Source organism: Myotis yumanensis, unplaced genomic scaffold, assembly GCF_028538775.1.
Source record: "Myotis yumanensis isolate MYYU_CA2020_CCGP unplaced genomic scaffold, mMyoYum1.0.hap1 SCAF_7, whole genome shotgun sequence".
Taxonomy (NCBI): Eukaryota; Metazoa; Chordata; class Mammalia; order Chiroptera; family Vespertilionidae; genus Myotis; species Myotis yumanensis.
Genome location: NW_027223758.1, coordinates 3537360 through 3553425, shown reverse-complemented (window position 1 = coordinate 3553425; position 16066 = coordinate 3537360). Strand labels below are relative to the sequence as shown.

Below are 16066 nucleotides of genomic sequence, written 5' to 3'. Positions count from 1 at the left end.
TTTTTTTAGTTTTATTCATTTCAAACGGGCGGATCCGGCCAGCGGGCCGTAGTTTGCCCACGGCTGGTCTAGGGCATTAGGTGGCTGCATTATTGATGGATGTCGTGCAAAATTTAAATGCTGAGCTAGGAGAGGCAGTGAAATCGCAGGGATGGCCACTTCCGGTTTCTTCCTTCTTCTTGAACTTGAAAGCGGCCAAGTCCTGCACCAGGGCGGGCGCGAGGGCAGGCTCGCGGGCAGGCCGGTGGAGGACTGGGCCACAAACACAGCCAGAGCTGCCCTCGCTCCGCAGGCTCACTCACGCGGCTGCAGGGGAAGGATGCCCAGCCCGTGAGCCCGAGAAGCCAAGCCCTGCCTACGGCTTTTCAATACAGGCTTCGAAACCCCCCACCACGCCAGGCCCATCCCCTGCGTGAAGGTGGGACAAGTGTGGCAGAGGCGGCCGCGTGCAGAGACGCCAGGACGCCCACCTTCCCCGGCATGCGCCCGGGGCCTGCCTCTGAACACCACTCCTGAAAGGGATTTGGTGGAAGAGAACGGCGATCGCCACTGAGTCTAAAAAGCACACTTTCTAAACCAAAAACCACGCGAAGGAGCCTGTGTCGCACCCCCCCCCCCCCCCCCCCCCGCTCCCCGCACTCTCAGGAGGAGCTGAGTTCTGCAGGGGGGTGGGGGGGGCCGCCAGCGTTTCCTCCTGCGGACTGCATTTGCTTGCTGCCCACACTCAGACCAGGAAAGACTCCCACCAGCTGTCAAAAGCCAGACCAGCGCGCCCTCTAGTGGCAGCCAGCTGCACACAGGCTACCCACCAAGGGTACACGTGGGCACATACACCCACCCGTACCGTGCCTGTGCCGTGTCTCTGAGACTGTGTTTCTCTGCAGGGTCTCTGAGGCAGGGCCTGGATGGTCCATGGGGAGGTTGTGATTCGCTGACTGACTTGCAGAAGCACCTCATGCAGCAGTCACAGGACTAGGGGCTAACACTTTCTTCCTCTCTCCTCTGGGCCAAATCCCTCCCTTCGCTGTCGGGCTCTGGCCCCTGTGGTAGCAGCTGGTCCTGAGGGCGAGGCAGGGGTGTGAGGTTTGAGGGCTCGAGCGGCCAGCCCTCGTCTCCTTCCCTCCTGCCAGGCGGTCACACAGGCCGAGCCGGGCAGGACCTTGAAGTCTTGCTGACAGTGACAGGCAGCCTCAGAGGTGGCGTCTGGTGCGGAAGGGCCTGACCGGCCTCCTGCCCTGAAGCTGCTGTGTTCTTGCAGCTGAGTCTCCCTTCCCGTCCTGGGGGGGGGGGGGGGGGGGGGGGGGGGCAGATGATTTGTAAAGAACGAGAGAAACTCGGTGAGAAATTGAAGGGTTTCCAAAGAGAGGCTGTCTGCGGCTTTGTCGGAGAACCTGATTTCCTTCCGCACGTTTCCTCGGGGAGGGGACCGGAGTCACCGAGGCCCTGTCCGTGGGGTCGTTGGCAGCTGTGGGTGAGATACAGATGAGAGGTGGCTCCTGGGCAGGACCCGGGCCCCTCACCACGGGCCTGTGGGACTGGGGTTCGCATTCGGTCTGCCAGCCTCCCCACTAGCCAGTCCCTGTTCCCAGCCTGTCCCTGCAGTGTTCTGGCTGAGGCAGGGCCCTGACCAGGCAAGCAGCGCCCTCTGCTGGTCGGGAAAAAGGAGCGCGTTCCTTCTGCTGGGACCTTGAGGCACAACAGCCTAGGAGCAGGGACCGTGGCTGGGCCACACCCTGACGCCAGGGGCCTGGTGGGCTTCTGCGTGTGCATTTGTACAGCAACGGCAGCTCCAGCCTGCTGTCCACCCCGCACACGCATGCGAGGGCCCAGAGGCGTTTGGCTGCTATCAGGGTCGCGAAGGAAGAATGCACGAGGCCACAGCAGTGAGGGATTATACATTTATTAGGTCACCTGGAGACAGATGGGCTGAGCCCCAAAATGGCACCAGCACACAGGTGTCCGTGTCCGTGTCCAGAGACGGCCGGGGGATGGGGACTCCAGGTGGCTTTTTCTGGGCAGAGAATTCTCTGGGTGGGTCTGGGTCCTGGGAAGGTCCAGAGGGGAGAGATAATGGTCTTAGCAAGTGGAATGTGGTCTTAGCAAAAGGGAATGTCTGTTGTGAAGTGGCCTAAGGTCAGTTCCCAGGGGAGGGGCATTGATTCAGTTATTTGATCAGACCTAACAGCTGTGTGGGCAACGTTGGCGCCATAACAAAGTCCTGAGAGCAGTGACTGGCATCAGCTCCTGGTGGCAATGAGATCACATCAGCGTGCCCTGCTCACTGCCTCAGTGGCTGGTGTGGCCACCAGTGGAGTCAGCTGGGCACGTGACCCTGCCCATCTCAGACCGGAACATGGAGGCCAGCGAGGGCCGGGGCTCGGGGCTGGTGAGCCTGGCTCCTGCATCATGGGCCGCAGCCCGTCCCCCGCGCCCAGCACCTCGCTGGGCCTGTGGAGGAGCCTGACTTCGTGCTGAGGCCCGGCTTCCTGGCACCTGCCTCCTTGGTGGTGAGGGGGATGGGGACCAACGTTAGCACCCCGCCTAGCATGCTATCCCTGGCTTTGCAGGCTATGTGACCTCTGTCTCAGCCACTCAGCTCAGCTGTTGTCATTGCAAAAACAGCCACAGAGAATGCCTAAATGAATGGACGGGGCTGTGCACTAATAAAACTTTATTTCTACAAATCAGCAACGGTTGGCCCATTGGACACATGGAATCCTGTGACTCATCTCAAAGCCCCCTCAGTGCCTCCCAACTGTCCACAAGTGCCCAGACACAGGGATCAGTGGACTGTGATGACAACAGAGATTCTGAGGAATGGCACCTACCGTATGATAGGCACCACATTTGACCCTGGGGACACGGTGGTCAGTAGGACAGCCATGGCCTCCAGAGCTCAGTTTGGTGAGGGTCACAGACAACGATCAAATGACAGCTGTAAAGTCAGAACTGTGCCACGCGCCATGCTGGGGCCTGGCTTGGGAGCGTCAGAATTCCTGAGAAAGCGGGGTTTGAGCAAAGATCTGAAAGAAAAGTTGGCATTGACTAGGGGAGAATGAGTTCCAGAGGGAGGAGCACGTGCGAAGGCCAGGCGGGGTCAGCGTAAGGAGCCGAGGGAGGTTCATGGGAGGTGAGGGGAGCCTGATTCAGATGAGGCCTGAGAGGCGGTCAGCAGCCAGGCACACAGCCTCGGGGCCACAGGAAGGACATGGGTGTGAGCCAGTGAGCACTGCTGCATAACAGAACGTCTCATAGCTCAGCAACCAAAACAATGCCCAGTGGTTTTTATTTACTTAACTCTCAATTCCAAGTTTATCACTTGGAAGACATTTCCTAAGGTCCCTTTCTGCCTTGGGCCCCGAATCCTTCCTCCCCTAACGGTGCCAGTGAGATGTGGGCTGTGGTCCCCGCAGAGAGCTGCCACCAAGCCTCGCCTGTCACATCAGAAGCTCCTGTGATCTCTGGCTCAGAATAGGGACATAGAAAAGGCTACTTCTGCTGCTCAGGGGTGTCTGCACCAGTGGCCTCGGCGAGCGCCAGGTGGACAAGGCCAGGTGCCTGATGGAATTCACGCTTTCCGTCAAGTTTTGCCCGCCTGTGGAAGCTCACACCTGCGTGCGCCTGGATGCTCAGCGCTCCTCTGGACTCTGTTCAGACAGTGCGCTTGTATCGACACATCTGCAAAGAGCGGAGAGGGCTTGTCTCTTGTTTGAACGTCTAACCTGCAGCTGAGCTGGACACTGAAAATGCTGCAGCCACGAGTCCTTCCAGACACGTGTCTGGGAGTGGCGCTCTCTTTGCAGACTGCCCGTCCCTGGCTTTGCAGCCCAGTGCAGTGCCCAGTGGCCCCGCTCAGTCTTGGCACCAATTATGATCTGTACTTATAACAGCCAGAGCCACTGGGATGGCATGCAGCCGGCTCTCGTCCTGCACCGTTTCCCACAGAGAACGTCCTTCCACCAGGTCTTGCTCTGAGAGTTTGGGGAGAGCCATGCGGCCAGCGTGCCTCGTGCGGGCCTGAGGCCCGGCTGCTGCAAGCTCCGCCTAAGAGCATGCTCCTTTCATGAAAAGTATAAGCAGCCTGTAAACTAAAACCCAACTGACGCCCTGCTCTTCCCCACCTTGTTCCTTCTAGAAAGTTCAGCAGTACACAGTCATTGTTCAGGCCACAGACATGGAGGGAAACCTCAACTACGGCCTCTCGAACACAGCCACAGCCATCATCGCGGTGACAGACGTGAATGACAACCCGCCAGAATTCATCGCGAGCACGGTGAGTACCCGGGGGCCCCCTGGGGACGTGACCATGCAAGGTAATTCGCTGACCCTTGGCATTTCTTCTGTCCTTGCTACTGCAGACAGGAGGAGACGGACAGCCGGGCGGGGGCAGAGGCCCTGGACAGGGGAGGCTGATGCAGGTGACACCCCTGGGATCTGCACCCGGGGCTGGCCTGCTAGGGGAGGCCTGTGCTCCCGTCTGGCACAGCGACACCCCCTAGGCGCAGTAGTTCTCAACCTTCCTAATGCCTCGACCCTTTAATACAGTTCCTCATGCCGAAACTGGTTTGGCTCAGTGGATAGAGCGTCGGCCTGCAGACTCAAGGGTCCCAGGTTCGATTCCGGTCAAGGGCATGTACCTGGGTTGCGGGCACATCCCCAGTGGGGGATGTGCAGGTGGCAGCTGATCGATGTTTCTCTCTCATCAATGTTTCTAACTCTCTATCTCTCTCCCTTCCTCTCTGTAAAAAATCAATAAAATATATTTTTAAAAAATTAAAAAAAAAAAATACAGTTCCTCATGTTGTGGTGACCCCAACCATAAAATTATTTTTGTTGCTACTTCATAACTGTAATTTTGCTACTGTTACCAATTGTAATGTAAATATTTGATATGCTACATGTGTTTTCCGATGGTCGCGACCCACAGGTTGAGAACCGCTGTGGGCCTAGGGAGCAAGGGGTGGCACCTTGAGAGGTTCCCAGGACAGAGCGCGCTGGACCCTCTTTCTGCATCCAGAGGAGCTGAGCAGTGGTGCTCGGGCCCTGGCGAGGGGCAATGTCTCTGCCGCTCTTGGAGCCTGCGTGTGGCTGTGTGTGCGGTGCACCTGCTGAGGCTGCCAGGTGGGGCCTCGGACAGAGACAGGCAGGTCTCTGCCGGAGGAAACGGGGTATACCGATAAACTGCCCCGCCCGCCTCCCCCGGGGCACGGCTGGTGGCTGTGACCAGGCCCCGCACCAGGTGGACCTGTGGCTGAGCCCCCTCTGTGGACATTTACTCACTCACTCACTCCCAGAATGTTACTGGATGTCCAGCTGGGTCTAGAGCCAGCAAGTCACAGAAACAAACTCCCCGCATGTGGGGGACCTCCCGGGGGTGGGGCTGAGGAGTCACAGCCACAAGTCACGAGGCTTCTGTCCCATCAAACCCTCAAGGCTCACTCAGTGCCGGCACATGGGAGGCGCCCTTCTGTGCCACGTGGAGGTCTCGGGACCCGGCCTCCGCTCCCGCCCCCTTACCAACCTCCACCCTCCCTCAGGACCCTCAGGCCACATCCCGGGGAGTGAGACACGGGGGGAGCAGCTCCCTAGGGGCCATGGGAGAATAACGGCACCCCGGCCCCAAGACCACATCATGGCCTCGCCCTCACCTGGCCCTCTTTCTTCCACCTGCGCTGCCTCTGGTGATGGAGCCAGGAGCACATGGCTGTCTTCAGGGCACGCCAGGCCCGTGCTGGTGCGTGACCTGGGCAGCCCACCTTCTCAGGGGTCTCAAACAGCCCAGGGCAGGTGCCAGGTGCAGGGACGCCATTTCCAGGGACACAGTCCTGTCCCGGTGCTAGCCTGGTCCAGGTGTCAGGGGGCGGCTCCCCAGGAAACAGCCTCAGGACGACTGTGGTCACCATGGAGACCAGGGCAGAAAGCAGCCAAGCGGGTTGTCCCTGATGTGAGTAAAGGGTGGCTTCCGGGCCTGAGGCCTGTGGTGACCTGGAGAGTCGGGGCTCAGCGCCCCCTGCTGGTCTCCTCAGCTCGCCAATGGGTTGGGTGCAGAGCACCGAGGGGATGCTGAAGGGAGTACCCCAGGGAGCTGCGTTTTGGCAGGAGACCTGAGAGACCCAACCTGCTCCCAGTCTTGGTCCACTCCTGTTTCCATCCACAGTGGGGTTTCTTGCACCAAGGTGCCCTGACGGAGTTTGCAGCCAGGGCTCGCAGGTGATCCCACGGACTCGGGGCTGCAGGCTGGATGGGGAGCCAGTGGGCCCCGCACAAGGCAGACCAGAGCCCTCGCCCACCCTCCCGCCCCAATCTGGCTGATTCCATCTTTTACGTCCAAGTCAGCGAAGCCAACGCCAGCAGTCCCACCCCCTCCCAAGGCCTCTGGCCTCCTGCTTCGAGTCTGACAGGGTCATGTTCATGGTCCTGAGGTCTGATGGGCGAGACCCACAGATCTCGGTGGGTTTTCAGCAATGTCTGCGCCCACAGAGACACAGAACCTGCCCACCAGCAGCTCCTCCCACCAACCCCCCAGCATGCGCCTCATGTCCACCGCCGAGGGCTTTGCTGCTGTTCTAGACCGTCATCCGGGGGCACTCACACAGAGCACACCCTTCCTTTCGGTCGGCATCTTCCATCCGAACAACGAACGCTCTGGGTCCCATGGCAATCACTGGGCATCTAAATTCTTGGGATTGGGTGGCCTGTTGCATGTGGCCCTTGGGTTGGGTGACAGGCAGCCCCAACCCTGGTTTCTCCGCACCCTGGGGGGGCGGCGGGACTGAGGACTGGCCACACCCTTCGCAGCAAGGGAGCTCAATCAGGAACAATCAGCAGAAGCCGAGGAGACACAGGGGTTCTGCATGATCTGACTCCTGTTAAATGTTCATTAAACCTTATCTTCGCTTCACCTGCTCTGCCCGTATACCCTGCCCTGGCTGCTTGCTGCCAGCCTGTGTCCTGCTGAGCCGGCCTCTGCATCAGCACTCTCTCAGGGCAAGCCGGGGTCTGCTGCAGGGCTGGGGCCCCCAGGACCCCCTGTTTACCTCGTCCTGGATCCTGGAGTGAAGCCTGGAGACCCAGCGTCCTGGCCCCTGGCCACCTGCCCCGCCAGATGGGGGTCCACTTCCCTTAGACGTGGGACGGCCACCTCCTTGGCCGGGCTCCTGACCCCCAGCCAGGACCACCGAGCTGCGTGCGGAGTGGGGCCTCGGTGGGGTTTTCTGTTGCTCAGCTTCTCATCGGTGAGTGGGGACGCTGTCCCTGCCTGCACACAGGGGCCTCGGTAAATAGTAAAGTGGTTCTTGTTGCCGTATATTAATAACAGTTACTGTTGACAACATGATCCTTCAACCTCGAAGAAAAAAGCTGCTTGGAACCGCGGGCCGATCTGTGTCGAGATCAGGAACAAACCTGCTCTGTGAACCCAAAGGCTGGGGAGGGTCTTTCAAGCCATTTTTTGAGCTAAGCGGCCGGGGCGAGGACGGGAGCACTCTCCATGGCTGCCCATTTGCTCTCCAGCAGCCCCACCAGGTGGACGGGGGCTCGCAGAGGGGCCCCGCCAGCACGACCACCTCTCCTGGCCTCGGTTTCCCATGAGATGGAGAAGGAGGGAGGACAGCGCCCAGGGTCCCTCCAGTAAAGAGCCATGATCCCATCCATCTGACTCTGATTCCGAGCTCAGAAGCCAGCAGAAATCATCAGTTTTCCTGGACAGAAAACTACAAACATCATAACATCCCAAGGAGCACGTGGCCTCCTCCCCCGCAGAAGCCAGCACAGATGCAGGGACAGTGCTGTGGGTCCCCAGGCGGCTCCATGGGGACCCCTCCCAGGCGTCCACAGCTCCTCCGGTTCCTCCACCAGATCCTGGCAGGACGGGCTTCCAGGGCCACGATCTGGGCTCTAGTCCCACCTGCCAGATCCCAGTCCCAGGCCGGGAGAGCTAGTTAGATGTCCTCCTCAACCCCAGGCCCAGGGTCTGGCGGGCGGGGAGCAAGTGTCCTGTGCCGAGGGGCAGCTGGGGAGGCTCAAGTCCTCCCTGAGACTGATTAGGACCAGCAATGCTTCCGAGCATTCCGGGCAGAAGCAGAGCGCCATCTCGGGGTCACGGTGTCCGCGGGGCGTAGATGCCGAGGGCCCGGGGGTCTGTGTGTGGACAGGCATCACTCTCGGGCTTCTTGCCTGGCTGAGGGTACTCCCTGGCTGGCTGAGGGTGCTCCCTCCTGCATCCTGGCTGGGCTTCCTGCTCTCGCCCAAAACCTGCTGGCCGTGCTGGCTGGGCCCCTGTGCTAACGACCTTCCCCTGGGGCAGGAGAGAGGGCCCGAGATACTAAACTGACAGCTGATGGCTGGGGCAGGCCCACGTGAACATCCCACGCCAGGCTTAGCAGCTCAGGCCTTTCTCTGTGAATCGTCATTAAACCGGCGTGAATTAAAATAGACTCTTCGAGTAAGCTTCACCCCAAAGTCGGAAGGACTCAGACTCGGGGACACACAGCTCCGCCCCTGCCGTGGAACCAAGGCCCATGGCTCCCAGGGATGGAAACCAGCTTTAGAGGATGGAGGCGCCCAGGGGGCCTCGTGGGGCCTGGTGCTGCCCAAAACTGAGCTGAGGCAGGGGCTCTTGGTTTAAGCTGAGAGGGAAGCTGCCGCAGCATGAGAGTGGCTATGAAATCCGAAGGCCTGGTGCGACCGGTGCAGGGGCTCTGCCAGCGGCCGCCGGGCGCAGGGACCTCAGCTCCTGTCCCCGACGCTGGAGGGGGTGCTGCCAACTGCAACCTGCCACTGCAGAAGCCTTAAAAAGGCCTAGACGGTGGGGCCGGAGCAGCTGGCGGCCAGACACACTCCCCGGGCACCTGGCTTTGGAAACTCACCGGGGTGGCAGTCAATCTTGGAGCCGCCAGAGGCCCAGGCCTGGAGCCTCAAGGGCACAGGGCGGCTTTCCTTTGGCATAAAGTGGCACCTGATCTGTTCCAGAGTATGAAACAGGCAGTCACCTCGCTGTAAGCCAGGCACTCTGCCGCGGGGGCTGGTGGCAGGGGCCTGTGAGGCGTGGGCACCTCACTGAGGTCAGGCCCGTGCAAAGAATTCAGGAGGAGGAGGGCCGCCAAGTGCCCCTGGGCCCCTCCCTTCCCCTCCTGTGACCCCCACAGTGACCAGTGCCTTCTGAGAGGCAGCCCTGGCACCATGCCCAGCACGTGGGACTGACACTCTGGGCCCCTCCCTGTATGGCACCCCAGGGTCTTACCCTCTCTCGCTGCAGTCAGTAGGGGTACGGGTAGGGTTAACCTGAGGAAGCAGTGAGACCATGCATGGGCAGAGCCTGGCACGACCCCCGGCAGGCACGTCAGAGGGCACCCAGTGGTCATTGTTGGGGCTTCACTGCTGGGAATACAACCAGCAATCCCTGGGTATTTGGACAAACTTCATCTCCAGGTTTTGTGGCTCAGAAGCACACTCCACGGTGACAGGACTGGCCATGCAATCTGCAGGGCCTGGTGCAAAATGAGAATGCGGGCCCCTTGTCCACAAACTGCTGCAATTTCAAGGCAGTAACAGCTGGGCATGAAACCGAACTCGGGGCCCTCCTGAGCTAGGCCACAACAGCACAGGCCACACGCCGAAGCCAGCCTGAGCAGTGACGCTCGGCAGGTCGAAGCGACTCGGGTGTCTATGGCCACCCAACACCCACATGCACACACACACGTCTTTCCCTGCACGTAGCTACCCTGCCACGTGGGCCACGCACAGTGATGGGAGAGGCTTGCGGCCCTCATTGTGCTGCGACAGGTCAAAGGGTGGAGTCCCAGGTGTGGTCACCCGCTCGCCTCCAGCGCAGACCCCGAGCCCGGCCTGTGTCAGGACCACCAACGGCAGAACCGATGTTCTCCTCGGGAGCGCCATCCGTCCACTGCCCTGTCCCCGTCCTGCAAGCACATCTGGGCTCCCGTGTGTCCCTGGCTCTTGCATTAGTCCTCTGCGACGTGGGAACGGCCTGAGGGGGACTAGGAGAGAGGTGTGGCATGCATGGGTGTGCCTGTGTGCGCGTGCACGCAGGTAAGGACGTGATATGTGCAGATGTGAGTGTCCGGCCTTGCTGGGCCTCCCTGGAGGCACCACCAAGAAGGTGGGAGGGGCCCAGGGGCCCACCCACAGGAACCGCGAGTCTGAGAGCAGCTGGCAGAGACTCTCTCCCGACCTCTCCGGCTGCTAACGGCTCTGACATCCCCTTCTCTCCGCTTTGCAGTATGCAGGGGAAGTCCCCGAAAACCGGGTGGAGACCGTGGTCGCAAACCTCACGGTGATGGACCGAGATCAGCCCAAGTCACCAAACTGGAATGCCGTCTACCGCATTATCAGTGGGGACCCCTCGGGGCACTTCACCATCCGCACGGACCCCGTCACCAACGAGGGCATGGTCACCGTGGTGAAGGTGGGTGCTCACCTCGCTTCCTGCCAGGCGCCCCTGGCACGTGCCCCAGGACAAGTTCAACAGAAATGATCTTCACCCCTAACATCCAAGAACAAAGGATGGCACCCAACACTCTGGTGGCAGAGGCAGCCTTCACGAGGACCTGGTCATGTGACCTCCAGGGACTCGGCAGACTGACCCGCCCACCCCCCAGAGTTACTCTCCCAGCCCCTGCCTGAAGGCTAGCTCTTTAGCCTGTAATGGGTGACCTCCACCGAACACTGAAGGTGACCACCGTTGCATTCCTGAGTCGCAGCCACGTGGTCACGGAGGAGGGCTCTGTAATCCGTGGCAGGACTTGCTTTGCTGCCACCTGAACATTTTCCCTGTATTTTTGGAGCAGTGTAGGCCAATACTTTTCCTTTCCCATACTGTCTCTATCTAGGCTTTGGTACCAAGATTACAGTGTGCAGAAGTGTGCGGGGGTGGGGAGGGCTCGGTTACACAGCAGCAGGAGGGGACCTGGGGGTGAACTCCGGTGTCTGGTCATGGTGGCAGGTATATGACTCTACTGGTCAAAATCCACAAGTGACTCTTGGTGTATGCAAATTTTTTAAAATGTTTTATTGACTTTAGAGATAGAAGAAGGGAGAGGAAGAGAGAGAAGCATCAATGTGAGACAGAAATATCGATCAGCTGCCTACTACATGCCCCCTACCAGGGATCGAGCCCACAACCCAGGCATGTGCCCTGACCCGGAATCGAACCAGTGACCTTTTGGTGCACGGGACGACGCCCAGCCAGCTGGGTCACGCTGGCCAGGGCTGCGTATGCAAATTTAAAAATAAGTTTTAGAACACTGAGCTGGGAGTCCACACAGCCCACGGTCCGCACAGTGTGGTGGTCACTGTGTCCCAGGCAGAATTCAGCAGTAGGCGCCACACTTTCCCCATTTTTCTTTCATTTTTGCCTTTATTTCCTACAGGGCTTTCCTCTGAGATTTCCACTTAAAGTGTGTGTAAGGCGAGATGTTCCATCTTAGCGTTTTCAAATCGGGTTTGCGTTCTTGGATAGGGACCCCATCCTTTCGGACACTCGCCTCCTGAGGGGGTGGCCCGGAGGGGCTGGTGCGTGGCAGGGACATGGAAGTGCGGGGACAACTAGGGAACCCAGCCCAAGGGGAAGTCAGTGCCTTGGGGTCATTTGTTCTTGGGTCCCATGCTGGATCTTCGTTCTCGGACCCCTGCCACGCTGGCCGCCCTCTCGGTGCTGTTTCCCACATGAGGCTGTGGGGGGGAGCGGCGCCCAGTTTCGCACTAACAGTAAAACAGATCCTGGATGTAAGGCCTTGGCCAGCGCCTGCACGTTCTCAGTGCCGTGTACACGCACTGCGGCCCCGACCCGCCACCGCCCGCCCTGCAGGGTCTGTCTCCACAGAGGGACATGGGGCAGGGATGTCGAGTGACCTCATGGCAGGTGCGTGCTGGAGGTCCCAGCCCAGCAAGGCGGGCAGAACGCCTCTCCTCGGACACACCCAGCGTCTAGTTCTGGCCCCGTGTCCCCTGGACGGGGACTCTGCCCTTCCCTGAGGGTCCTGTGCGTCTGGGGCTGATGCAGCGGGGAGGGGCGTGGAGACGCGGGGGGCGCCTGGGCACAGGTGTCGGCGCTCGCCTGGTCCTCAGCCTTCTGCCTCAGCTCCTGGCTGCACCTCCCTCCCACCCTGCGGTCCAACTGGCTCGCTGACAGAGAAGTCCACAGTCATCTCGGGGGGTCTTCTGGGACCCGCCCAGCCCCACCAGCCCCCCAGCTCTGTCCTCCAGGCGAACTGGACCTGGGGGCTCCTGGAGCCTCACCACCTGTGAGCTGTGCCCAAAGAGGGGCACACAGCTCGTCGGCTCTCAGATCCCTCGAAGCAGCATCTGTCACCACGCCCCACCCTCAGGAGCCCCTGTCTGTGCTCTCCTCCCTCACACTCCCTCCTGCAGCCATGAAGTCACAACTTCCTCCAAGGAGACACCCAGCTCAGATCATCAGGTTCTCCCAGGTCTTCACCTGGGCCTTGGGGTTTCAACACAAACCCAACCCTGGACTCTGCTTGCCTTCGTGACAGGGACTCCGAGGCAGTGAGTGAGCTGTGGGCCTGAGGACAGGGTGTCCAAGGCAGTGAGTGAGCTGTGGGCCTGGGGACAGGGTCTCCGAGGCAGTGAGTGAGCTGTGGGCCTGGGGACAGGGTCTCAAAGGCAGTGAGTGAGCTGTGGGCCTGGGGACAGGGTCTCAAAGGCAGTGAGTGAGCTGTGGGCAGGTGACAGGGACTCCGAGGCAGTGAGTGAGCTGTGGGCCTGGGGACAGGGTGTCCGAGGCAGTGAGTGAGCTGTGGGCCTGGGGACAGGGTGTCCGAGGCAGTGAGTGAGCTGTGGGCCTGGGGACAGGGTGTCCGAGGCAGAGAGTGAGCTGTGGGCCTGGGGACAGGGTGTCCGAGGCAGTGAGTGAGCTGTGGGCAGGTGACAGGGTGTCTGAGGCAGTGAGTGAGCTGTGGGCCTGGGGACAGGGTGTCCGAGGCAGTGAGTGAGCTGTGGCTCAGGAGCCTGAGGCGGTTCGGGTGGCAGGAACACTGGGCAGGCGTCCGTGAGGGGTTCGGCTTCCCCTGCACCATTTTTCCGACCAGCCCCTGGCAGTTCTTGGAGTCCTGGCTCCCAGTGCATGACTGGCCTGCTGCCGTGTGTGCCCTGGGGTGCCATGCTGGAGCCGGCCCCGCCCGCACACCCTGCCCCCTCAGCTTGAGCCAAGGGTCCCACCATAGCGAGAGGGGGCAGCCCAGCTGAGATGAGAGCAGGTCCTGCCGCTGGGAGCGAAGCTGCTGGAGCACATTCCTGTTGACCCGTCCGTTGCAGATACACTTTATTCACCTCCTGTGGACTCTGTGGCCATAGTAGCGGTTCTGGAAGGCGTCCTCTCTCAGGCTGGGGACACAATTTGTAATGCGTGACAGGCAGCATTTTCCAGGTCCTCCTGGGACGCGGACCCATAACTGAGAGAAAGACCACTCGCTCAGTGACGTATTCATGGACAAGGACATGGTGGCTTTATGTGGCAGTGAAGTTAAACACAGGAGCCCAGCTCTCAAAGCACCTGGGGAGGGGCTGGTGCGTCGGCAGCTATTCGGTTCTGGGTGCAGGTGGGCGCTTCGTGCCCGGAGGCGGCTGAAGCCGGAGCAGAGGGTTGGCACCTGGGGGTGGGCGTCATGGTCTCTGGACAGAAGTCCCTGGTGAGATATTTCAGGTGGGAGGTGACAGGGGGTGGATTCTGCATTGGGTGTCTCGACAGAGTGACAGGCAGCTTAGGCCACTGAGAGCCCTACCCGGTGACACCTGTGGGTGCGAGGCCCCTCCCTTCATCACAGAGCTGAGCAGCACCCAGCATGGTGCTGGGCAATGGGCAGGAATGAGCTAAGGGCGCGTCAGACCGCCCCTATGTCCCCAGGCACCTGTGGGGCACCGCTGACACAAATGGCAGCATGCTGAGCGCCGCGAGGGGTGGGACCTCAGCCATGAGGACACGTGTGCTGTGGGGGGAGGCGGCAAGGACCACCCCTTCCTTCGGTGGACAGGAGACCACGCCTGGAGACGAGGAGGGCTCCCCAACGTCATGGGGGCTGTGGGAGGACAGTGGGGGCATCACCTCCAGGGCCCTGACCTCTGCCACTGCCTCTGGCTTCTCCTGCGGGGCCACTCCTGCTTCCATGACCATGTCTGTCCTTTTCCAGGCCCATTGGCTTACGTACTTAATCCCTCCCCTTTGCACTTAATTCCCCAGTTAGTAGGCTGTAGACCGGGTCTAGTCAGGGCGGGGGGCGAGGGGGAGGGGAAATCCTGGCACCCCCAAAAGAGGCACCTGTAAATCACCACACACAGAGGTTTTAAACCACAGAAATGGGTTCTCTCATGCTTCTGAGACCAGAAGTCCGGAATCCAGGTGTGGGCGGGGCTCCCTCCGGAGGCTCGGCAGCTCCTGCCGCCTCACCCATGCTGGTGGCATCTGGTGTCCCTGGGCTCTGGCTGCATCATCATCCCGCCTCTGTCTTCACCTGGCCTCTGCCCGTGCCTGTCCGTGCTCTGTCTCCCTGCCTTCCTCTCGCAAGGGCACCTGTGCTTGGGTTGGGCCCAGCCTCAATCCAGGGTGACTTCATCTCAAGATCTATAACTTCATCACATCTGCAAAGACCCTATTTGCAAATAAGGTCCCATTCACAGGTTCCAGGGGGACGTATCTTTGGGGGGCCACCATTCAACCCACGATACCTAGGGGGACACTGTGAAAGGCCACGGCCAGCGTGGCTTTTGGGTTCAAAGGTTTGGAGAAAGAGTTGATGCACAAATTGACACACAAGACAAGAAATATTAATTTTGAAATTATGGGGGAAGCCAGGGGAAAACTCAACTGTAGTAGTCAAGTTCCCCTGAGTCTCCATTCCTGTCTGCTTTTATTTACTAGAATACACAATTGCCTTTTAGGAATGTAAACAGACATAGCAATGGTAATGTTTAGTAAACAGTAAGATTATCGTTTGGGGGGAGTTTGCTTTAGGCCATTGAGTCAGCAGTAGGTAATAAAATGCAAATATTCACCCTGTGAATATCAAAGCCCAAACTCAGCCTTCTGGTGGACTCCTCGCATTTATATTAATTACTGTTGATCTTGGTTTCCAGCAGGACACCCCTGGGCAAATGACACTCAGCTGGGGGAACAGGGCAGGCATGGCATCCCCGCGCCTGATGACAGCCAAGCCATGGAGGGGAGTCCAGCTACGGCCCACTGTGACACAGACAGGAGGGCAGGGTGTCAGGGTCCTTCACCCCAAACTCTCTCCTCCCATTGGTCAAACCCAGCAGGAAGCCAGAGACAAGGCAGTCTGGGGGATGGCATCCCTTGGGGCCAGTCTCCTGGGTACAAAGCAGGGAAATGTAGCAACAGACAGGGGCGGTGGGTGCTGACCATCCAGCCCCACGGCACCCCCTCCGTCCAACCCCACGCACCTCTGCAGCTCACACGATGTCTTTTCACCCCAGGCAGTGGACTACGAGCTGAACAGAGCGTTCATGCTGACCGTGATGGTGTCCAACCAGGCGCCTCTGGCCAGTGGGATCCAGATGTCCTTCCAGTCCACAGCGGGGGTGACCATCTCGGTCATGGACGTCAACGAGGCCCCCTACTTCCCCTCCAACCACAAGCTCATCCGCCTGGAGGAGGGCGTGCCCCCGGGCACCGTGCTCACCACGTTTTCCGCGGTGGACCCCGACCGCTTCATGCAGCAGGCCGTGAGGTGGGTCCTAGACATGGCGCCCTGCCACTCAGGCCCTGGACCAGGGCTCTGCACACTCAGTCTCCCACTTTCCAGGAGAGGAGCCTGCACACCCCGTGAAACCTGAAACCAGAACGTCCTCCTCCCTTTGGGGCTCAGGCAGCCCAGATCAGCCGTGTCTTTCCAGGCGGGAGCCATGGGCCCAGTCCTGAGGACAGGCAGCCGCACGGGCGATGCCACAGCCACAGGGTTGTCCTGACTGACTCACAGTGTCCGGAGTCAGGCTGGGTCCTGCTCCTGGCCTCGCTCTATAGCTGCATGATTGCAGGTCCCTCGCCTCCCTGTGCCTCAGTTTCCCCACC

The 16066-nt window shown here is 60.1% G+C and overlaps 1 protein-coding gene across 1 annotated transcript in view; it reads left to right on the top strand.

Annotated features, from left to right (window-relative positions):
• Positions 1 to 16066, top strand: part of CDH4 (cadherin 4) — a 332155-nt gene that overhangs the window by 301904 nt on the left and 14185 nt on the right. Inside the window, exons 8-10 of the mRNA XM_070419675.1 lie at positions 4136 to 4273; positions 10241 to 10426; positions 15472 to 15725. Of these exons, the coding sequence (XP_070275776.1) occupies positions 4136 to 4273; positions 10241 to 10426; positions 15472 to 15725 (578 nt within the window). The remainder of the gene's footprint in view (positions 1 to 4135; positions 4274 to 10240; positions 10427 to 15471; positions 15726 to 16066) is intronic.